The sequence below is a fragment of the Macaca nemestrina genome, chromosome 14 (genome assembly GCF_043159975.1).
Source record: "Macaca nemestrina isolate mMacNem1 chromosome 14, mMacNem.hap1, whole genome shotgun sequence".
NCBI lineage: Eukaryota > Metazoa > Chordata > Mammalia > Primates > Cercopithecidae > Macaca > Macaca nemestrina.
In genome coordinates this window covers 80,524,928-80,549,863 of record NC_092138.1, presented here as the reverse complement: position 1 = coordinate 80,549,863, position 24,936 = coordinate 80,524,928, and the positions used below count along the sequence as shown (strand labels likewise).

Sequence of the window (24,936 nt, the reverse complement as noted above, 5' to 3'; positions counted from 1 at the left end):
TTCTACTCACGAGTAGAATAAATTGCTCTTGATTGCCCAGGCTATCATGTAATCAAAAGCCACTGGTGATCCAGCAGTACGGTATCTCTATTTCCTCTGCCATGCATAGAGGGACACACCTAGAGTACCTGAGATGGGGTCATTACACACACAAACACCAGCAAGTATCTCACAGCACCTCGTAAGTTGGGATGCTTTTGCTGCTTATCTGCAGTGTCTGTATAGTTATGTAATCCTAACCGGACCTGGATTCTGTAATCTGCATGTATCAGAAATTAACAGTGTTTCTTAAGTCATCATTGTTCTATAATAATATCTTGTTGTTTTTTTGTAGCAAGTTGGTTGATTCTAAGAGGGTCTTGGCAACTCAGGGCCTTGGAATTGAAGAATGAGAAGATAAAGAGACATCCCAAAGTCCCTCAACTGGAATTTGCTTCACCACAGTGTCGCTCTATCTACATCAATCACATTCTGGGATGTATGTGTTCCCACCTTCAAACTTCTTTCTTTGCTAATAGATGTGGTATGATAAAGAGGTCACCCAGGCTTGGTGATAACCACAGATGGCAGGAATTATAATCCAGGGTGACAGGTAAAACCACAGAAACTCTTCCCTGGGCCATTTCCTAAGAAATGAGATCCCTAAGACTTTTGCATCCTCTTAAGCCTGAGCTCACCCATTCTGGAGGATGGAGTCTGCGGGCAACTTTCTCTGCAGGCTCTTTTCAGTTATGACTAGGCTTCTTACCACCTCTACGAACGGCTTAGGTGGATGAGTGAAAATAATGGGAAGCAATGCAGAAGAAAATGAAAGAAGTTTGAGGTAAAAATGAGAGAGGTGGTAAGAGTTTATGATGCGGCTGCATTTTTGCTTCTTAACAAGTCATAGAGTATGACAGGTCTCCATGCCCCACACAGACTTCTCAGGCACATGACATACAGGCTCTTTCCCTTCCCTAGTTATCAGAGAGACATCTAGGGAAATTCCTGATTTGAGAAGGGAAGGGAAAAAAGAAGTGAAAGCGTAAAAGGCCAACATGCACTCTTTGGGTAGGTGTTCATGGGTTAGTGTCCCACACCGCATCCCAGCCCGACATGCACTGTGTTATTGCTAATTGTGTGGCATGTCTCAGGTCTTCCCAGACTCAGGGAAGCCTGCCATCCTCCCCACGTTGTACCCACAATTCCCCACGGCCACTTCCTCAATCTGTGCCCCACCCCCAAAGCACAGAACAAGTGCCCTGACTTGGTCACACCATAGAGACTTCCTAGAACTATGGTAGGTTCGCTTTTCCCGGAGTCCTTGCTGGCTTGGACATGACTTGGCCCTGCCTACTTGCACTCAGTGCATGAAGTTTAATTTAGTACCTTCCTAAAGATCACCTGGGGAGACAAAATCCAGGTCTCCTGCTAGGGAAAAAAAAATTAAAAATCACAGTTTTTTTTTTTTTTTTTTTTTTTTTTTTTTTTTGCCAAAGTCAGAACTATCCTTCATGCAAATATTTTTGACTAATCCAGAAAAACACTTTTTTTTTTTTTTTTTTTTTTTTTGAGATGGAGGCTCACTCTGTTGCCCAGGCTGGAGTGCAGTGGCATGATCTCCACTCACTGCAAGCTCTGCCTCCCAGGTTCACGCCATTCTTCTGCCTCAGCCTCCCAAGTAGCTGGGACTACAGGCGCCCGCCACCATGCCCGGCTAATTTTTTGTATTTTTAGTAGAGATAGGGTTTCACCGTGTCAGCCAGGATGGTCTCGATCTCCTGACCTTGTGGTCCACCCGCTTCGGCCTCCCAAAGTGCTGGGATTACGGGCATGAGTCACTGCGCCTGGCCTGAAAAACACATTTTTTAACTTTTCCCCAAATATTTCCAAATGGCACTGGGAAAACACTGACGCCAATTCTTATCCTGGCTCCTGATCATCTTCCTAGTCTAGAGGCTGAACTTTCTTGTTTGTTTTAAATACAAGACCTTGCTATCACCCAGGCTGGAGTGCACTGGTGTGACCATAGCTCACTGCAGCCTTGAACTTCTGGGCTCAAGGGATCCTCCCACATCAGCCTCCCAAAGTGCTGGGATTACAGACCTGAGCTACCACACCCAGCCCTAGAGTGTGACTTTCTCATAGCCAGGTGAGCAGATAATATCTGGTCTTTCCAACAAGTCCCTGCATTGTAAAGCAGATCTAGCTGAGGGCCAAATGAAAGTAGGAATCATGGGTTTGCAGCTGAGGATACGGAGCAAGGTGAAGGGTGAGAAATACACAATCTCAGGTTCATCCCCACAGTCCAGGTAAGGAGAGGAGAGGACAGAGGAAAGGTAGGGAAAGGAGAGAAGGCAAAAGACCTGCTCTTGCCACCAGGAAGCCAGGACCCTGCTCCTACCTTCCTATGCTCTGAACCAACTATCTCACACAGGGAGGGAAGTTTTGCCCAGCCCTGTTTCTATGGAAGAAACTACAGTTGTCTGATCAGAGAGAGACAGAGAGAAAGCAAAGAAAATCCAGAGACTGTAGAAAGGTTTCCCAAACACCAAATGTTTCACCAAAATTTCCTAAACTTCTCACGTGTGTTTCAACCTGAGGACCTAACCACTAGGACAAATGGGCTCATCCCTACGAGGGACCTGGTCCTGATGTTAGTACTCTTCTTTGCTGGGTACCTTTCAAGAGAGGCCTAAGCAGTGAGCATTGGGACCTAATGGGAAGGAGAAGAGCCAGGCCAATTTTGTGAGAGGAGAAACAGTGAGTCAAGAGACAGTTCCTGAAGAAGAGAGGCAGGGAAGGCTTGGAATGTGGACCTCCTCAGTGGCCTGCAACCAGTGCTGCTACTTCTTCTGATGCCTTTACAAATCAACACAGTACATCTTCCCTAAGCCCCTGTTAGTGAAACCCCCTAAGCTGAACAGGACAAAAACATTCATCTACAGTTGGGGCAGAGAGCACTTACCTCCATCCGTACTGGAGAAACCCTGTAGGAACAAAAACAAGGCAGAGCGTTACTCTACATATGGGGGTACAAGCCCATCTTTTCCCATCTTTAAAGACTTAACCCCTCTTTCTCCCATGCCCAGACCCAGAATTTGACTGTGCTGGGAAAACGCAATGATCTCTTTTCTTCTGGACAATTTGTTTAGAGTTCCAAAATTACCATTCCCAACTTATACTAAATTTCTCCCAATAGATATTTATTTCAATGATCTAGCAAATATCCTTGGTCATGTTGGAGAATGATATCAGAAAATCCCATCCTAAATTGATTTCATTAGATTGCTTTTCTCTCACTCAGGTACTGCAGAAACAGTTATAAAATGGAGGGAGGTCCTGAGATGTTTGTTCAGAGCCTACTGGTTTTACGAACTCTACTCTTTGATACACGGCACCATCTGTTTTTATATATATTAAAATTTCATGTATTTACACTCTTTGTATTTGGAATTCCTGTCCACTTCATAGGGTATTGCTTCTGGCCTTTTTAGAAAGAAAGACTCAATAAGCAAACTATAATTATAGCCACAAAGAGCATGTTTATTCTGCTGCATCAGAATTGGTTTTAGAATTCTAGAGTCCAATAAGAGAAGGCTTTTCAGGCACAACGTATATCAGGGATCTGGACAGTAGGCAGATGGGGTAATCTAATGACTATTCCCTATGCCTTGCAGCAGGCCAGATGGTCCCACACCCAAAGATATGCCATGCTCAGCTTCAGGAAGGCCCCTGGTCCTCACACATCTGCCTCTCATTTCATAGAGTTTGTGGCTCAGATTTCTCATCAATGCCAACTGGCCTGTTTCCCAGTTGGCACCATTTTGCTAGGCCTTACTTCCCCACGGACATAACTTCGAGAAATCGTGTTTGTTTTTTTCACCTTCTGAAAGTCCTTGAAGGATTTTTCTGTCTCCTTCAGTTTCTCTAGGATGATTTGCTCTTTGGCAGATATCTGGGACTCTTCACTTTCTAGCGTTTGTATTTCTTGCTCCAGCCTGGAAAACACACAAACAAAGGACAAGTTACTTTATTGTCCTGCCATCCACGGGCAAGTGAGCAGCTTCTTCCTGTTGGGCGATTTGTACCTTCCTGGCAGCCTTCGTTTTACATTACGCTGAGGAGCCAGGCCAAGGTTTTCCATTACATAGCATCCTGTGTTTCCAGCTCTGCCACTGGGCAGATATTGGTCAAGGGAAAGCAACATAGCACTGCCTCCCCTGGTTCACAGCCACCACTGTGCAACATGCTTCGATGTCTCTCTGCCAACTCTATGCATGCGCACCTTTCTTATTTGGAGGGAGATTATATTTACATAGCATAGGACATAACATCAAAAGGAAAATAGCTTCATATTCTCCTGGCCAGCTCATAATAACTGTTCTCTCAGGTTGGCCAAAAGGTAAAGGGCCATTCTTGCTCAAAGGAATTGTGTTGCCAAGAAATAGCTGGTGGCCAGTACCCTTAGGAGCCTGCTGTCCTCTCTGTCTGTGGCCTGGATTCTACTGCCAAAAAGAGGAGAAATGAAGAAGACAGATGCAACTGCCCCTACCTTCTGGAACTTTCCTCAATTTTCACAGCCACCCTATGTATTTTATAAAAGGGAAATTTCAGCACTGCCAGGAGACTCTGGAAATATTCCAGAACAGCAGCTGCAGCTATGATTTGGGGAAAGTCTCAACAGCCATATTCTTTCAGTGAAATGATAATAATTACCACCAGTGTTTACTGAGCACTTATTCTGTGCCAGGAACTTAGCTAAGAATTCATGTGGATTATTTTATTCAAACTTCCCAATGACCCTGGGAATGAGTAGGGAATCCCCATTTTACTGATGAGATCAGTAGGGCTTGGCAAGGTGAAGTAACCTAGTAAAGCAGGCTTTACTGCCGCAGAGCCCTGAAGCAAGGATTCAAGCCAGGTGCTCTGACTCTAGACCTGCTCCTAACCATTGAGCAACTCTCACCACATGGGTTCTCATGTGTTCCCCACATCCCCCACCTTGTTAAACATCGCATATATTGGCATAGGATGGCACTGATATGCAGCAATGTCTTCAGAAATAATGAAGGGATAAATGTTCTCTTGCTACAACTCTAGACTGCTGTGCCTCTTGAATTATTTGATCTGAATTTATTCATTGGTTCATTCATTCAATCACTAATTCATTCATATTTTCTTTTGTTCTCTTTCCACCGTGTCATGCTAGAAGCTTTGCTGCTGAGTCTGTGTCTGCCTATGAGTCCCCTCCCTTGCCTTCCTCCTTTTCCATCTTTTTTTTTTTTTTTTTTGAGATAGGGTCTCACTCTGTTACCCAGGCTGGAGTGTAGTGGAACGATCATAGCTCACTGCAGCCTCTACCTCCTGGGCTCAAGCAATCCTCCCATCTCAGCTTCCCAAGGAGCTGGGACTAAAGGCACACACCACCATGCCCAGCTAATTTTAAATTTTTTTTTGTGGAGGTGAGGTCTCACTATGTTGCCCAGGTGGGTCTCAAACTCCTGGGCTCAAGCGATCCTCCTGCCTCAGGCTCCCAAAGTGCTGAGACTACAGGTGTGAGCCACCATGCCTGGCCCTCTTTTTCCATCTTTTAATCTGCTCTTGGGAACTGGCCATTAGACTTAGACGTAAAATAAGGAATTCAGAGTGGGGTTTTCTGAAAGGTAAGAAACACCAAGATCCAGGCATGAATTTATTTAGTGACATACTGTGCCCCTCAGAGGCCCTTTCTGTTTCCTTCCTGGGTGTCAGAAAAATGACCTCTGAGGGATAAGTCTTTGCAGCAATTACTTTGGATTATGAAGGCAAGCCCTATATCCAAATGAACCCCCTCCCAGTGAACACAGCTCTGATATATTTGTCATTTCACTCAGGGTAAAAGTAGAAGTCCTACAGCTTATAAGACCCCATGGTATCTAGCCTCCCAGTACCTATCAACTCCACTCTACCAATGTGCCTATTTCACTTTATGCGTTAGTCAAATAGAACCACTCTTATTTGCCCACATGTACCCTGTGTCTTTTCCTCCTCTAGGAAACTCAACTCAAACTCCTAACCATTCTTGAAGTCTCAGCTCAGACGCCACCTGTCATGAGGCGTTCACAGATTTCATTGCCAGGAAATAACATCACTCCCCTCTGAACATTTCTTAGCATATCATTTTGTTTTATTAGAAGTCTTATCAAGTCTACTATATACTAGAGCAGTAACTCTCAACTGAGGTAATCTTGTCCCTCATGAGATATTTGGCAATGTCTAGAGATATTTTGGTTGTCCAAAGCTCAAGGGGATGGGACTGGTGTTACTGGGTAGAGGTCAGGGATGCTGGTAAACATCCCACAACGCACCAGATGGCACCCTACAACAAAGAATTTTCTGGCTCCAAATAGTAATGTAAACTACTAATTTCCCCTACTAGATTATGAATTCCTCAGACGGAGGGCACAAATGCTCAATACACCTACATTGAATGAATTTAAAAAGCTGAGCTAAGTTGCACAAAGGTGTGGCCCAGCCAAGATCAGACTTTCAGAATTTTGGAGACAAGAGTGAATTTTTCAGCAAGCTTTGACTTGAGAGGCTGTGTGTGGGCGAGACGCAAAGAGAATTTACGGAGTGGGGCTGACCAATCTAGAGGTACAAACACAGAGATATAAAACTTCTTTGCCGTTCCAGATGTTCAGAAAATCTTCTACACACATCCGTGTAAATTATTTTGGGGGGAGTAAGTAAAGCGATACGCATGTGAAATAGGAACAACACACGAGACAGTCAAATTATCCATAAACTGAATTAATTCAATGAGTAGAGGAGCTCTGGACTAGAGGTTCCCTGTGTAGACTGGATGATACTACCAACCAGGTGGGCTCTGAGCAGATTTTATCTTATTTATTTATTTATTTGAGGTGTGATTACAGGTGTGAGCCACCACGCCTAGCCTCAGTAAATTTGATTTAAATCTCAAAGAACAGAGTACTTTAGCAGATATTTAGGGTGTGCAGTAGATTATATTATTCTTGGGCCAGGTGCAATGGCTCATGCCTGTAATCCAGCACTTTGGGAGGCCGAGGCGGGTGGATACCTGAGGTTAGGAGTTTGGGATCAGCCTCACCAACATGGTGAAAGCCCATCTCTACTAAAAATACAAAAATTAGTTGGGCATGGTGGTGCACACCGGTAATCCCAACTACTCAGGAGGCTGAGGCCGGAGAATCGCTTGAACCCAGGAGACAGAGGCTGCAGTGAGCACAGATTGTGCCATTGCACTTCAGCCTGGGCAACAGAGTGAGACTCCATCTCAAAAAAAAAAAAAAAAAAAGATTACATTATTCTCAAAAATATTCCCTTCCTTCCTCCCTTACTTCCATGGGAAAAGTACATGCTTCCCTAAGCCACTGATGTCAATCTTGACCATGTGATTTGCTCTAGGCTCATGGTGGATGGGACACACTTCCCAGTCCCTTGATACTGGCTGCAGCCATGTGACATGTTTTAGCCAATAGGATGTGAGCAGATAAGACAGAAGCAGAGGCTTGAAAAGTGCTTGCCCAGTTGAGCTTGTCGTCTTGCACCCCTTCCATTGCCAAGACAATAACTTATCTGGGCAGCTGCTGCCCCGTCAGCATGGACTGCAGAAAGAACACACACGGGATAGACCTGAGGACAACACACAGATAGGCACAGTGTGCCCTGGCCCTGTGGGTTTCAGGGCTCTCAGCTATATAGTTCAGATGCACCTGAAATTAGAGCCACTCAGCTAAGCCCAGTCAAATCAGCAAATACCCAGCCAACTCACAGAAGTGTGGGCAAGAATAAATAACTTTAGGTTTAAGCCACTGAATTTGAGGGTGTGTTATCTAGCATTATTGTGGTAATAAGGAACTGGTACAGGTCAAATATAAGTGTGTGTACATTATATAATATATATATATTTATATCCTACTAATATATATCCCAATAATGTATATACCAATTATATAATACCTATACACATATATCTATATGTGTGTTATATGTATTTTTATATATCCCAATAATACCTGAAGCTAAATGATTAGAAAGAACATAAGGCACCCTCTCCTCCCTTCCCTAATCCTCAATCCTCTGAGAAATCTGGAGGGAAACAGGGCACTCCTTCAAAAGGATTAAGACTGAAAAAACAGAAAAATATCAGTGATAGTTGTCTCTGAGTAATGGAATTAAAGGTGATTTCATTTTTAAAAAATAATTTTCAATATTTTCCCAATTTAAAAAATTCATTTATTACTTATCTAAGCAGAACGAAAACAATAAATTCCCTTTTCAAAATACCTCCTGAGGCTTTCTGCTGAGAAGGCAGCATCTCCCAGGCTGTGGCATGAAAGAGGGGCCAGGGCCTCATCTTCCCACATGTCTAGTGAAGGGGAAATGGGAGCACCCCAACATCTATTTAAATTCAAAACCAACATTTACGGAGCTTGTTTGGTTGGACTCTGAGCTAGGCACTACAGGGGATTCTAAAACAAACCAGATCGTGTTAAAAATGGCTGACGAAAGCCGAAGATGGCTGTCTCTCAGTAACTCACTTCTTCCAGTGAAGCAACCCCAAGTGGTGAAGAATTCTCTGCGACCTGATGCCCACTGGCTGGCCTGTCTCCACAACGTGCCCTGGCCCTATGGGTTTCAAGGCTCTCAGCTATCTAGTTCAAGTGCTAAAGATTTGGGTCATGATACTGTGTAACTGAGAAGGAACGAAGAGAGAGGGAGAGAGAGAGAAAAAAGAAAGAAACGAAATGAAACCTTTGTGATAACAACCACCGAGTTTCAACCCAAATGGAATGAATGAAGGAAATGGAGAGTTTATGTCAGATCCAATGCAGATTTTTCTATAAGTTCACATGTGGTCTTGGGCCAGGCTCTGAGGGTGTGGTCAGTCCAGGCTGCTCTCTTTCTTAGGAAAACCTGAGTCCTGGGGCAAAGGAGCTTCCCAAGGAACAGAGTGTCATGGGGTTAACAACAGTCATCCCAACCAGGTTGCAGATGCCACCGTTTTGTAGTTTCATGACTGAAATCTAATGCAGTCTTCTCTGGAAGAGCCAAATAGATATTGCTGTGCTAAAAATAAAGACTGGGCAGGAAGTGTAATTTATACGCAAGGTTAATCGAGGATCCGTAGGCTGTGGCAGGTGCACATAACAGTCTCTAACCTGCTTGCTCAGTTCCTTCTGAGCAAAAAGCAAACCGTAATAAGCCGTAAGGAAAGGTGACACACTGCAGCTGTGTAGGTTTAATTTACTGGAGATGAGGTTGCAATCATGGCCAAATGGTCTTATAAAATCTATCTAATGCCAATAGATCATCCTCACAAGAAAATATAAAGGACCGCTCGCTCTGGGAAGTGCATCGATCATGTTCTTATTTCAAAGTTTATTTAGACATTCATCCATCCAACTTCATGCAAACACTTTCTCTGTATCAGGCACTGTGCTGAGCACTGGGGATGGAGAAATAAATCAGACACAGTGTCTGCTCATGAGACTTTTTGGTCAAGTAATGCAAACAGCCATGTGAACACATAAATTACAATACAAACCAAAAATAGCAGTAATAGAGGAAAGAACAACATGCTGTAGAATAGTTGGTTCTGCCTGTGAGTGTGTGGTGGGGATGCCGAGTGGTCTTCTCAGTATCAATTCTCCCACTCTTCCAAACTAACAGAATCCTTATTTGGTTGGGGATGGCAGTGTGCCCGCCTGAAAAAATTATGTATCCTAACTTCCACTGAAGATAAAGCTGGTCACAGGACAGCTCTGGTCAATGAGATGTAAGTAAAAATGATCAGAAGGGACTTCCAGACAACTCCCTAAAAGGGAAAGGAGGGCTGGGTGTGGTGGCTCATGCCTGTAATCTTAGCACTTTGGGAGACTGAGGCTGGAGGATTGCTTGAGCCCAGCGGAACGAGACCAGCCTGAGCAACATGGCAAGACAAGACACCCATCTCTACAAATAATAAAAAATTAGCTGGGCATGGTGACACATACCCTTAGTTCTAGCTACTCTGGAGGCTAAGGTGGGAAGATCACCTGAGCCTGGGAGTTCAAGACTGCAGTGAGCAATGATCACAGCACTGTACTCCAGTCTGGGTGACAGAGCGAGACCTTGTCTCAAAAAAAAGGAAAGGAACATTGGCTTAAGTAACATTTGCCTTTCCCTCCTTCCTGCCAGGTGCAGGGACCTGGTGCTAAAGAGATGCATTCATTTCCAATTCCTGCTGTAACAACTACAACAAACTTAGTGGCTGACAACAGTCTCAATTTATTATCTTACATTTCTGTATGTCAGTCTGACACGGGGGTTGCCAGGCTAGAATCAAGGCGCTGGCAGCGTTGTGTTCCCTTACACAGGCTCTAGGGGAGAATGCATTTCTTTGCCTTTTTCAGCTCCCTGATGTCACCAACATTCCGCGCCTTGTGGCTCCCTTCCTCCATCTTCAAAGCCAGCACTGTTGCATCTCTCTGACCTTCCCTGCAGCCACCCCTCCTTCTGATTTCTGCCTCCCTCTTCCACTTTTAAAGATCCTGTGGTTATACAAATGCACCCAGATAATCCAGGATACCAATCTCCCTATTTTAACGTCAGCTGTTTGGAAACCTTAATTCCATCTGTAATTTTAATTCCTCTTTGCCATGGAACCTACCATATTCACAGGTTCTGAGGCTTAGCGTGTGGACATCTCTGGGGGTACATTATTCTACCTACCACAAGGTATATGATGCTATAGGTAGAGCAGTAATCCTGTGTCCACAGGGGCAATAGTATGTCTGAGTGTGCAGAAAGAGACATTGCCTGGGTCCCAGGGGGCACAACGGAAAGACTACACCACTTCTGGAATGTCCAGCTCCAGATTGCTTGTTATGGGCTTAAGCCTCTGTTGTGATCATAGCCGATTGCAATTTTCAACTGATATGGGTGGTGAGAAACGCTTGACAAAGTAGATGATGCGTTAACTGGGCCTTGAAGGATGCATTCACCAGGTGGAAAAGAGGAGAAAATGAGACAGGCAGAGGAGACAGCGTGGGCCAAGGCCCAGCATATCACATGTCCTTCCTGTCACTCAGGAACATGTGGCCTTGGGTGGCCTTTTCAGGTCACAACCTGCTCTGCCCTCCAGCTTCACAGCTCAGCATGGTGCCTCGGATAGGTTCTTGCCATTCCTGTCCCCACTCCCAGTGGCTCACTCATGCTCTCCCTCTGCTCTACATGCCTGGCTCTCAAATACCTGGCCTTCAAGGCTCTGCTGAGAGCCTACCTTCCTGCAAGGCCCAAACAAACAGAGGGGAAGACAGAGCATGCTGGCTGCTGGGGACACCGTGCCATTCAATCTCCAGTTCCTGCTTCCCAGATCCTCGGCTACTCCTTTGCCCTTCTTACCTACAAAAGCCAATACATTGGGAGGCCAAAGCCGGTGGATCACTTGAGGTTGGGAATTTGAGACCAGCCTGGCCAACGTGGTGAAACCCCGTCTCTACTAAAAATATAAAAATTAGCTGGGCATGGTGGCAGGCGCCCGTAATCCCAGCTACATGGGAGGCTGAGGCAGGAGAACCGCTGGGAGGCAGAGGTTGCAGTGAGCCGAGATCGTGCCATTGCACTCCAGCCTGGGCAACAGTGTGAGATTCCATCTCAAAAAAAAAAAAGCCAATATATTTTTCCTTTGCCTGGGTGTTAGTCAGTTGAATCCAAAGGAGCACAGACAGATACAACTTGGTTTTTAATCGTTTTACTGTCTGGAGAGGGTCTTGCCTGTCAACTCAAGTGGGCTTCATTTTTCCTTCCCCATCAATGATGACAATAATTATTATAATACTAACAATTCTAATATTGTTTTTCCTAGATACATTAATATATGTAACAAAAATAATCATAAGAATTAGAATTATTGAGTGCTTACTGTGTGCTTGGAACTGTTATGAGTGTTTTACATACATTGTAATACTTAATCTTCACAATATCCCATGAAGTAAAATATCTGCAACTCCCACAACACAGATGGATGGATACACAGAAAAAGCACTGACTTGTCCAGGGTTGCTGAAATGATGTGCAGCCAGAATTTGGATGCTGGTGGTCTAGCTGGGGAACCAGTACTCTTTGCCGCTACCCTTGACAACCGCCCATGACCACCTGCCCTTTTATCTTCTTTCCTTCAAGAATGCACATTGCAACACAATATATATTTTTCATGCTCACAGAAGCACAGGTCAGACTGGGAGTAGAAGCCATTGAACTTAATTGCTCTCCAGAAACATGAAGTCCCTGAATTCTCCTCCACCCAATGATTATTTCACACCTGCTTGAACTTCTCCACACATGGGGAGCTCACAACCTGCCATGGCGAGCTAATCCCTCTTAGGACACTTAGGCCCATCCTAATGCCCACTCACAGATTTAAGCAATGTTTCCCTCCCTATATCTTTCATTATCTGAGTTCCATCCCTTGAAGGGGCAGAGATCAAGTTCAGTAAACATCATAAATTATAAGGGCTCCACTCTGGGAAATGGGAAGATCTGGGGCAAACAAAACTTATTTTCCATGGTGGAGCACAGATACAAAGAGGCCCAGTAGTAGGAGGTGGTAGAAAGAGCAGAAAAGGAAAGGAGTAGAAAAACCAAGGGGAAAGAGGACTCCTGGGACCCTTCGTGCAGTGAACTCAGCACCAACTAAAAGAGGAGGCAAGAGAAGCAGTAAAGAAGTGCTCACAAAATTCTCAGGACCCTGTGAACACTTCTGAAACAGCTCTAAGCAAGACCAGCATGTTCCTGACGATGGGCTGAGCCTTTACAAAATTCCTCACTATCGAGGGACGCCCTACCCAATAGCCAAAACACATTGCTACTCAGTTGGCATGGGTCTGAATCTCAGCAGCTACTCTCAGAAGAAAAGGAGATACTGACCGACTGGCTGAGGGTGCTTAATTCAGACCTGTTCTCTTCTCTGGAACTGCAATTTCATAGTTGAGCAGTCAACTGGGGTGCCTGTCCGGCCAACCTGCCAAAACAAGAACCTCAGGAGAAGTGTTTGCTTCCTCTCAGAGGAGAGGAAAGCTGCCCGCATGTTTACGAATTCAGCACAAGTAAAAGTGGAAAGGGAACTGCTAAGGTGCTCAGTTTCCATCCTCCCCTTCTTTCAAAGCAATGTCATTCCTGTGGCTGAGCTGGGCATATGGCCACACAGGATAAAGGCCACATCTCTCAGCATCCTTTGTAGCCACATGCTCTGGCCAAAGGGATGTAAGTGAAAGTGCTATATGTCAGCTCCTAGAATCTTCTTTTAGCCCTTCTTCTCCAGTTCTCTCTTCATCCTTTGCCTGAAATGCACATGTATGCAGGTGAGGCACTAACTGCCATCTTGGTCACTGTCAACAAGGATCAATCTTTAGGGTTAAAGTGGAACAGGTCTGGGTCCCTAAGGAATTCACAGGGCACAGCCACCAAACAGCTCTTCACTGCATGTTTACATGCTTTTTGTATGTAAACTGGATGTTTACATAACTGCATACCTGTGGACTTTTGTTGGAGGGAGAAATAAACATCTTGTTTAAGTCACTGTTATTGTGGGTCTCTGTTCCTTGCATCCACATGGACTCCTAATTCATCCAAGACACTTACCACATATTGTTGAATTTGAATGAATGCTCTTAGAATTGTGCTGAGAATTGGGGACCACAGCTAATCAGAGCTTAGAGTCTTATCCATGACTCAGCAGAAGAAGAAAAAAAATGAGCAATTGCAAGGTTGTGAATTCATTACTGCTAATCAACGCTTGTAAACGGGGTTGGCTAGAACTGTGCTTTGCCCCCCTTCTACTCCCCAAATCCCTGCCACATCCAAAGTCTCAGCGGAGAAGTTTCTACTCCTTGCACAATTATAATCACCCACGTCTTAGCATCTCTTTGGTGTGCTATTTGTGTCCGTCTGGCTTCTGGCCAGAGCCTTTGCCAGCTGAATTATATCAGAAAGAGCCAAGACATGGCTAGGTATACATTTTAAACACCTTTCTAGCCTTGCAGTGCAGTGAGCAGATCGCTCCTATAAATAAGACTTAACAACATAGAGCTCACCCATGACCTTGAAGTTTCAGTTATGTGGTGGGAACAGAAGACTGATCACATGTAGTTCAGAAGTAAGTGTGGGGACAGAGGTTAAGGTGGCAGGCAGCTGAAAATTTTGCCGGCCTAGGGTCCCTCTGCCCTTTTCTTTTAGAAACAACATCCAGCTCCTCCACTGGGAAAAATGCCTCTCTGGGGTTCCTTGTAGATTTGGTGAAACTATTGGTCAGAGGGCTCACATCCCTGGCCAAGGAGTAGAAATGTGTTTAAGCTAGGCCAATTGAACTCTTGCCCAAAGACCTTTGTCTTGAGAGGAGTGACAAAGAATAAAAACTAATCGGGGGGGGAATTCTTCCCATAGTAAAACTCTGAAGAGACCACTTCATTAGTTCCTGCTTCCTGGAATTCCAGATCTGTCTGAGACGTGATTATCTGACCACTTCTTCCATCCTAAGAATATTTAGCCTCATCAGTCAATCTATCTATCTTATCTATCTATCTATCTATCTATCTATCTATCTATCTATCTATCTAATCTGGCTCTCTAGCAATCTGTCTGTCCTATCTATCATCTATCTTAATATCCCCATTTCAATATTCTAGGTAGAGCACTGGGAACAATATTATTTTCCCACAAATCAATGCTACAAAATTCATTTTCCACATTCAGGCAGACAGTGCATTTGTTTCTATGGCACTCCCCAAATATTTTTCCTTTGTGACTCAATTTGTAAGGAACCAGCTTCCTTTTATTTAGATGAGTCTATCTGGAGTCACGGCAGATCATTTGGTATTTTCATATGAAAACATGTTAATGGCCCTTAAGTAAACAGAGGATTTCCACTTTTCCTTGTGAAAGAACAGGGCCTTCCTTGACTGTAAGGTGTCAGTGGAAACTCAAGCCCATTTCCTCCTCTTTTTTTTTTTCCTCACGTCATCCCTGAGACAGAAACATGGCAGAGAAGACAAGGATCCCTTTAAGAATTCCAAAGATCCAGCTCACATCCTTTCCTGGTGGCTCCCTCTCACCTCCTTCCCAAACCCCATCAAACTTCTTAGGCTGGAAGTTCACACCCTCCATGTTCTGCTCCCCCACCTTTCCAGCCTTATGCCTTCCTGTCTTCAGCCAAGACCTCAAACTGCTCCTGACAAAGCCAGGAAGGACTCCCCACTCTCAACTCCATTGTCTGAAAACAGATATCATAATAAAAGACCAAATCAAATTACATCTCTTTAGGAATGTTTTCCTTAATTCCTCCAGCCACACCCCCCCCCCACCCCCAGCCTGGTATGTTCATTCATTCTGATTATCCACAGCATTTCTAACTTTTGGTACACTCTGCCTTATAATAAAGTGTTAAAAATATATTTATCCTTCCCAACCCTACCTGTACCTCCTCTCTCCCAAGTGCAGACTTATTAAGAGATAGGACTATATATTTTGTGTTACTGTACCTCACATTCTTCCCTGTACATACAGATGCTCAATAAATATTTGTTGAGTGCATAAAAAGCAAAGCTACCCAAGAACATGTTTCTAAAAGATTCTATAGTGAATGTAACTTGGAGATGGTGATAATAAATGTAATTTTTAAAATGTTGGCTTGGTTTTTCTACTTTCCCCTCAAATACACAAATTTAGATAGAAAAAAGAACATCGATATTGGACTGATTTATATCTTGATCTAAGTACACAGCTGGGACATGGCAGCACTCTTCATTATTGATGGTGATGTAATCACACTGAAGCCCAAATACAAATAAACGAAAATTTCTCTCTCTCTAAGTGTGCTTCAGCTCATGGAGACACCAGCTTTTCTCTCCTTTTTGTGTGTATTTACTCCATCTGGAATCACATGACTCTCACTATCAGAATCTGTGCAAGTGGATTTCCGTGTAGGAAATCATTTCCAGGCTTGAACTGAGCACTGATTTCTTTGTTGTGATTCTTATTTGAGTCTGTTTCATCAGAAATAAAGAGTTTTGATTACAGGAAAGTGAGATTATTTCATTTCAAAGCAACACTTTTCTCAATAGCTTAAACCCCCCTTTTTTCCCCCAGAAATGTCCCTTTTTCCTAGGAAGAGAAAAAGTCCCATCCAGCCACACCTTCTGACCTCCAGCCTCTGACTCAGACTGTCTGTTGAAGGCCAGCACCTCCACCCGTGCACCTGAGCTTGTGTAGACTGATCTGGGAGGGTATCCCATTAACTACCCCCCTCTCCTCAGTGTCTTCACCTCTCTCCAAGATGCCTCCTTCCTGCTAGTCAATAAACAAGAATAATTTCTTTCCATACTAAAAATAAGTGAACTTCTCTTGACCCTGCATCCTGTTCCAGTTGCTGCTGAATCTCTCTTCCAGACTTCCCTAAGGCCAGTTGTCTCTTACTGCCTCAACATCCTCACATCCTGGCCCCTCCTCAGCCTCAGTCCCTCTGCCCTCACCGCCTTGCTGCGTCTGCTCCTAGTCAAGTCCATGCCTCAGCCTCAGTCCCTCTGCCCTCACCACCCTGCAGCGTCTGCTGCTAGTCAAGTCTATGACTGCCACGTCCAGCGAACCCTCTTTGATATGGATCTGTTTGACCTCTTCATTTTTTTTTTTTTTTTTTTTTTTTTTGAGACGGAGTCTCGCTCTGTCGCCCAGGCTGGAGTGCAGTGGCGCAATCTCGGCTCACTGCAAGCTCCGCCCCCCGGGTTCACGCCATTCTCCCGCCTCAGCCTCCGAGTAGCTGGGATTACAGGCACCCGCCACCACGCCCGGCTAGTTTTCTGTATTTTTAGTAGAAACGGGGTTTCACCATGTTAGCCAGGATGGACTCGATCTCCTGACCTCGTGATCCACCTGCCTCGGCCTCCCAAAGTGCTGGGATTACAGGCTTGAGCCACCGCGCCCGGCCCACTTCTTCATTTTTCAAGGCACTGTTGATCACTGTTCCTCCATGATGAAGAGACCATGACGCCATGTTCTCCATATGGGCACCTCTTCTTCTACTCCACCACTAAAAGTTTATTTGGTTTATTGTTCTTATTGATTAACATTTAATTCTTGGCTACTCATGTCCAGCCTCATGCTTTAATTCCTACCGAACATGCTTAAACCTATCCGACCTGTATCTTCAGCATCTCTCCTGAACTCCAGCCTCTACACATAATTGTATTTTGAATGTCTCCACCTGGATGGTCCACATACACAACATATACAAGACCAAACTCATCTTTCTCCACAGAGCAGCTCCTCCCTATTCTCTAGCTCAGATGCTGGTACCACCACTAATCCATTCTACTTAGGAGGGAAACCTGGATGTTGTCTTCACCTCTGGCTTGCCCCTCGCTTACCATCACCACACACGTATCTTACTAGTCACGAAGTCAACTAAGTGTCTTATTAGCCACTAAGCCAATTTGCCCCACAAATCTCTTTTTGTAGCTCCTTCTCTTCAGCCCTAGTATAGGCTCTCCCCTAAATGCCTGCAACAACCTTCTAACCAATCTCTCTGCTTCTACCCAGCCCCATCACCCTAAAATCCAGAATGTGTCTGGACACACCACAATAGCACTCCCCTGCTGAAAACCCCTCATGGGCTCTCTGCTAAAGCTCATGGATATGACACACTCCCAGCCTCTCATTTACCTGCAGAAATGAAGATTTCCTTGTTTGGCTCAACGCCTTTGCTCATACCACCCCTCTGCCTGGATTGCCCTTGTGCTCTCTCTTCCCCTTCCCATGGGTAATTACTACTTATTTTTAAAGCATCTGCTCAGGTATCATCTCTTTATGGAAGTCTTCTTTGGCACCCTTCCCATGAAGGTGCTCTTCCTCTTTGCTGCCATATCTCATGGACATATTTCTACCACCAACTTTATCCCACTGTACTTTAATCACTCATTCATGGATTTTGGGCTCCCTTCCCTAACTCTAGTTTACAAACCTCTAGAGGATAATTACCATCTCTTTTTCATCTTTCTTTGATGATGGCTTCTAGCATCTAGCTAGGAAGGAACCTAGCTTGCTTCTGTATCTAGCAAGGAACCTGCCTCATTGAAAGTTCTCAGTAAGTGTTGGTTGAGTAAATGACTGTCTCAGTGAATACATAAATTGTTTCTCAACTGGAAGTAGCCTCAAGTAGACCCTCTGGCTCAATTTTTTTCAGTCAAAAATGAATCTTAAAAGAACAAATTCAAATTAACATCAATTCTGGACTCAGTAAAAGCAACAGATTAAAAAGAAACTGGTCTTATCTGCTTTCTCTGAAGCAGGAGGATGCAGAAGGTAACTTCTGTGTGGCTCTGTACTATTTACCCCAAGTTCCCCAAATATACAATTTCATCTGACCCCAGGTGTGGGTATGTGTGTGTAATGTACTATTCTTATCTACTATGGGGTACTCTTATTTACTCTCACCTAAATAAAACCTTAAGTAGAAGATGCACAGATATGTAGGAATTGGGCCAGAATGATGGACAGTCTCAGCATTTACTTCATTGTGCCCTGTGACTCTCTCTGAGCTCACCCTTTCATGCAGGAAGCATCTGGGCTTTCATACCAGATTGTGAAAATTGTTTATGTGGTGCATTCCTCTCTTCCAAATCCCTGTTTACTCACTGTGCCTAAATCCAGTGCTTTGTGATAGCTTTCCTGCTGAGTTAGATTTTCCCATCGGCCTCTGTGTGTGTGTGTGTGTGTGTGTGTGTGTGTGTGTGTGCGCGCGCGCGCGCGCACATCCATACAGCCTCAGCCACAGCTTTCACAAATGTCCAAACTGGGAATAATCACATTTTTGCCTGTTGTCCACATTGGAGGTTACTCTGGAGAGACTGGTAGTGCTTTCAAGACGCATGAGTTAGTATCTCAATGAGTCATTCATTGAAAAAAAATTAACGTCAAACAATAGTGGTAAAATAGCTCACATTTATTGAACATTTACTGTGACAAACAATGCCAGATGATATACTAAATGGTTTGTAAGCATTATTCAATTATTTGCACTTGGTAAAATATCTACTACTGTTATTTGCACTTGACAGATGAAGAACTGGAGGTTGAGAGAGTTCAAGTAACTTACGACCTTCCACCAGTAAGTGGCAGGGCTGGGATTCAAACCCAGGTCTGCTTGTAGCTAGAGCCTAGAATATTAACTGCTACCCTGTGCTGTCTCCTACCTAAGAGCAAATAGAACCACTCCCAGTCCAAATGTTTTCAGCATTTCCTCTTTTTGGTATAGATTTTTCGTTTCCAACATCTTGATCAAAGGGAGCTGCTGTGGTTTAAGGAGAGAGCTGACTAGGAGCTCCTGTCACTCCACCCCTTGCCTTGCTTGGTCTTTCCATAGGATACACAGGATGTGGAAATCACTGCTCTATGAAAGCAGAAACAGCATGTATTGCTATGGCCTCCACAGTGCCTAGAGTATTTGCACACAGCCTGTGCTCAATCAATATAGTTCTAAAACGGAAGATTCTCTCTTGTGGTCACCTACAGCATGGATTTCCCTAAACTACCCAACAGGACACCAAAGAATAAACAGCACCTCTGACCTTTGAGCCATGGAGGGGAGAGTGATATCTATCCGGAAGGTAGAGATGACGACTTACTTGTACCTGAAACAGAGACTAGGAAGGAGGTCGGCATGGGGTGCTATGGCAGTGGCTGGGAGGCTTCCAACTGATCCAAACTGCTCTTCCTTAAGAGAACTTTGTCTTGGGTTTTGTTTTGTTTTTTTGCTAACTGTGTTTTCCGTGCTTGACATTACCAGGTGACAGCTTCTCCTCAGTGGAGAAATTCATCATCCCACTGGGATAATTCCAGTTACTGTAAGAGTTCCTGCTCCCACCAGATCAAGCCAATCAGGAAGCTCCTCCACATGGGTTGTGCCGGGCTGATTGTTTCCCGCTTGGCCTCTTCCTGCTATTGTTCTCTGTCATGTTCTCAGAGGCACAACTACTGAACCCTACCCCTTCCTCTCAGAAGCTGAGGGCTGCATCATGGCTTTGGGTCAAGGTATACTCGGCTCAGAGATCAAGGCATCTGGCAGAGAGAGACGGGCCTGAAATGAAAATAGAGGCAGGCAGTTCCTGGCCCAGGGGACCGGAGCGGAAATCACAGAGCTTAAAACACCCAGAAATGTGAGTTTTTCTGGTCTTGGAAGAGAAGTTTGAAATGTTCTGGGTCACTCATTCATGTTTATCAAGCATTATCAAGCAGGTGTTGCACTATATGCAGTCACAGCTGCCCAGTCTCTACTTTGAGAAATTCATCATCTCATGGGGGAGGAAGCTATATGAACAGTCACAATGCAGTGCACAGTGGAGCTCAAATTGCAAGACCAAAATGCTGCAGAATTCAAAGAAGAGAGTTTGAGTAACCCTGCTTGTGGGGAGGCAGGGCAAGATTTCAGGGGCTTGGAACATGTCAGTAGGATCTTGAATGATGAGAAAAATGATCAAGGCATAGAGGTGTTCAGACAGCATTTCAAGCTAGGGTGATAACATGGACAAAAGGGCTTTGATGCAGAAATGTGAAAGTCAGGCTCAAGTGAGTGAATGAGGACCTCTGTAGGACTGGCCTATCTGAGTGCACTCATGATGGAAAGAAAGTGACGGGGAGGATCAGGTCCAGGATGTGACGGTTCTTGAATGCCACACTAATGCGTCTGATCCGGAAAGCCACAGAAAGCCATTTGAGTTTCTTGTTTGTCTGTCTGCCTTTTTATGTGTATGTTTTAAGGCAGTGATAGGATTGGCTATGTTCTAAAAAGACCATGTAGACAGCTATGAAAAGAACGGATTTGGATGTGTGGAAGGGGTGCAGAGTGAAATCACAAAGAACAATTAGGAGTTGTCCAAGCAAGGGATGGTGACGCCAAACTGAGCATGAACTATTGTGGGAAGCAAGAAGGCTCAATTTATCGATTTTTACAGCATAATGACGTTGACAACTTCCTAAGCTAACCTTTTTGCGTTCGTGTGGCTGCATAGGCTGGGCTGAAAAAAAGTCGGCAACGTTACATTGTAAAACGATTGCTGGGCACAGTGACTCGTGCCTGTAATCTCAGCACTTTGGGAGGCTGAGGCAGGTGGATCACTTGAAGTCAGGAGTTCAAGACCAGCCTGGCCAACATGGTGAAACCCCGTCTCTACTGAAAATATAAAAATTAGCCAGGCAGCGTGGCACAGGCCTATAATCCCAGCTACTGGGGAGACTGAGGCAGGAGAATTGCTGGAACCCAGGAGTTGGAGGTTGCAGTGAGCTGAAATTGCACCACTGCACTCCAGCCTGGATGACAGAGCAAGATTCCATCCCCCTACCCCCCAAAAATTGTAAAACTATGACCAGAAGTAGATTGAGGTTGCCCAGTGGCTAGAGATTGCCTGGGGTTGGTGGGACCCCTGGATTTTCCTCTTCTTTCCAGTACACCTCTCAGCCACTTCCATGTGATGACCCAGCTGTCCCAGGCACCACAGGGCACCTCTTCTTGAGGAAAAGGAGGAAATGCAACGTAAACTGACCATTCTTCTCTCTTTTGTAAAAAAGTTTATTTATTTATTTATTTTTAGCAGAGACAGGGTTTCACTATGTTTCCCAGGCTGGTCTTGAACTCCTGGCCTCAAGTGATCCTCAGCCTCAGCCTCCCAAAATGCTGGGATTACAGGAACTAGCCACCATCCCTGGCCTGTTTCTTCTCCCTGTGATCATTTATGGTAAAGTGTTGGCCAGGGCATGAATCTGAAGCTCGAGGCCCTAATTTAAGATGTTCCAGGGACTGAAATCATCTCAAGCCCAAGGACAACCTAGCCCCTTAACCTATTGAGCTGCATTACTGCCCTCACCCGGCTGCAGCAACACAGGGCCTGGAGTAGCCAAATGAAGGATGGTTATGGAGTTTGAGAAATGCTGAAACTTTTCTCCTGTACGGCTGAGAAACTGAGTCAACATCTAACGCTGCATCCTGCGTGTGCTGCGGGTGGATCGCCACCCTGCACTGTTGGTTTCTCATGGGCACAGTCATTGCATTCTCTCTGGCATCTCCCTGCCATTTTCCTATCTTAGATAAAATAGAGACATTTTGCCTTACAAATGGCAGTGAGAAGGGCCTCCTTTGGAGCCCTTTTCCGGTGGTACATACGGTGTTCAGGCAGAAGCATCCGTATCCTGGCCCTGGCTCATGCGTACCCCCTGGGAGGCTGGACAGGGACAATGGCCTCGATGGCTGAGTCCACCTGGCCTGAGTGCAGAGAACACTGACCTTCAGGAGTTGAGTGGGCAGGTCACTGTCCCAATACATTTATTATGGGAGGTGGAGACAAAAACTTTAGAAACTAAAAATCAAGTTTAAAATAGTCTTTGGTCAACTTTATCCCTATAGACTTCTCAGCCCTAATTCTATTTTACAACAGCTGTTAAGTTGAGAATGATGCAGATTTCTCGGTTTTCAAATCCAAAATGTTCTGTGAGGGTAGAATTTTCCTTACACCAGGAGATTGCAAATTGGAACCTCCAGATACAAAATGATTCACACGTAGGGATCAAAGCCTGAGGGGTAAAGCATTCCTTAAGCCAAATTTTAAAAGCCCTTTTATAGCATGGAAGTGGCTTGCGTAATGTCCAAAGAAAAACAATGCCACTTAAAATCCATCCAGAGACTCATGCTTTTAATTAAAGCCCTCTGTCAAAGAGATGATCTGATAGGCCACTTGAAATGTGAACTCTTGGATACAGAGATAGTACATCGTGTTCCAGAATAATAATTTTAAAAAACAGCCTGCCGCTTCCCACTGGTTTGGCTTATGTGAAATCAGCACCAGCCACCTCTGTGTTCAGCAGAGGTCCCACCCCTGAAGTTGTCCTACCACATCCATCATTTCTGAATCCTGAGACTAAGGGAGAATTACCTGCTGAAAGCACAAAGCAACTTCCCTGGAACCCTCACCTATAAGAGAGTTCAAGACAGACTAGATCTGTTTTAGAAATAGTACAGGCATCTCAGTATGAGACGTCTCACGCAGAGGCAATGACCTGGGACCCACATATATGTTTTCATGTGAATGAATGAATGATCACAAGCCTCCTGAGCACATATGAAAATTATATTCCCATGAAACCCAAGGTATAATAATAATAACATTTGTGTAATGCTTTAGAGTTTACAACATCCTTTCATAGCAATTAGGGATTATTTTATTCCCAAGTTATAGGTAAGAAAATTGACAGGAAGAAGAAAGGGAATCTAAACACCTTTCATGCTGCAATCTGATTTTCTCCTCATCTATAAAATGGTTATAATGATGCATATGGAATACCTATATCAAAGTTATGAAGCTTAAATGAGCTAATGTTTAAAATATCTCAGAACACTGCCTGGCTCCATGGAGCAAGTCCTATTCAAATGTTTGTGCTTCCTTTCTCTTCCAGGGCTTTAAAAAATTTTAATTTAGAAACCAGTCTGTTAAATACAGCATTTATAAGACAAACCAAAACATACTATTTAATAGAATAAAGTGAAATTCATCTTAATATGTGCTTTGTGGTGCACAATATTCAGGAATATCTGTAGATTCTGATGTTAAACTGATTTTCCAGAGAATGAGAATACATTCTATCATTTGAATGCTAAAAGGAAAATTAAAGTGTTGATTATTGGCTTAAAGGATGGTAAAAGTTAAGATTGTGTATGTACATGTGTGTCTACATGTTAAAAAAAAAAAAAAAAAAAAAATCCAGAAAATTTGATGCAAGTTCGCTATGTGGGAACGGCTTATGTGCGCATGGAGGGCCATCTAGTGGCAGCTGAAGTCATAGTTCCCTGAGGTAGCACGTGTGGGAATTTAGGTAAAGCTGGGAGGAGACGTCTGGCTGTGATTCTGCAGATTTGGTATTGTGCACTTACGAGGAGAAACTTCATTAAATGTCCACAACACTGAACTCCTTGTTTCCTTGTTGTTTTCAAAGGAACGGTGCACTTGCCCTTAATGCTGTGTGCAAAAATATCCTGCTGAGCCATGTAACCCAGGAACAGGGAGAATAAGTGGTTGGGAAGGTCCAGAGGTCCGGCCTTCTAGAAGTAGTGGGCCTATGTGAACCATCTTCATTGAGATAATTACTTTAGAGGGGGCACCTAATAAATGGGTTACAGTAGGTGTCCCCAAAGACCAATTTTGAACAACCCAACCAGGTGCCCTGTGGTCCAGTATGGCCAGCCTCTCCCAGTATACATATCCTCCCTGCCACCAAAGGTCAGTCTCGGTGCTGATGTGAACCCCAAGGCTCATGGCTCTCCTGCTTCTGAAAAGCAGCAGCAAGACCCCGCACAGCATGCTCCTGCAAAGTGCTCTTCCTCCCTGAGGCTGGCTCATCATGCTTCTCCAGCACGTGTGTCCCAGGCCCTTTGCTCAAGAGCAGCTTTTTCACTCATGCCTCTGGTAACCCAGTGATCTGGGCCAGGAGTGACATCTGGCTCATGAGCTCAAGCAGAAAAAGAGGTCCATGAAATCTCTGAGGCTCCAGAGACCGGGGCCTCTGTCATCTCAGCAATGCCAGAAACCAACACAAGGACCGGCATAAAGCAGACCTGGGTATCTGTGGAAGTGAGTGGGAACTGAGTAGGGACTGGCTTTTATGGGTGTGCACACTTGCTCCCTCATGTTCTCTTCTCACTTGGACCAGAAGGGCATAGCTGTGTTCCATATGGACGGGGAATTTCTCCCAGAGCAGGCATCGGTCATATGTACCTTTGGATTTCGAAAGTCCAAGCAGGGCCAAGGGCACAGTAAATGTCTGGAAACTGACAGTTAGACTCTGGCATGTGGCCGTGAGGTCCTCTACTCTAAAAGCTAACTGAGGAGTGGCCAAGGCACTGAATACATTCATCAA

General features: G+C 44.5%; 1 protein-coding gene across 11 annotated transcripts in view; it reads right to left on the bottom strand.

Moving 5' to 3' along the window:
• Positions 1-24,936, bottom strand: part of LOC105481052 (PALM2 and AKAP2 fusion) — a 545,532-nt gene that overhangs the window by 237,889 nt on the left and 282,707 nt on the right. For all 11 annotated transcript variants that reach the window (XM_071078127.1, XM_011740329.2, XM_011740318.2 and 8 more), the window contains 2 exons: positions 3,866-3,980; positions 2,948-2,969 (listed from right to left, as the gene is read on the bottom strand). In XM_071078127.1, the coding sequence (XP_070934228.1) occupies positions 2,948-2,969; positions 3,866-3,980 (137 nt within the window). The remainder of the gene's footprint in view (positions 1-2,947; positions 2,970-3,865; positions 3,981-24,936) is intronic.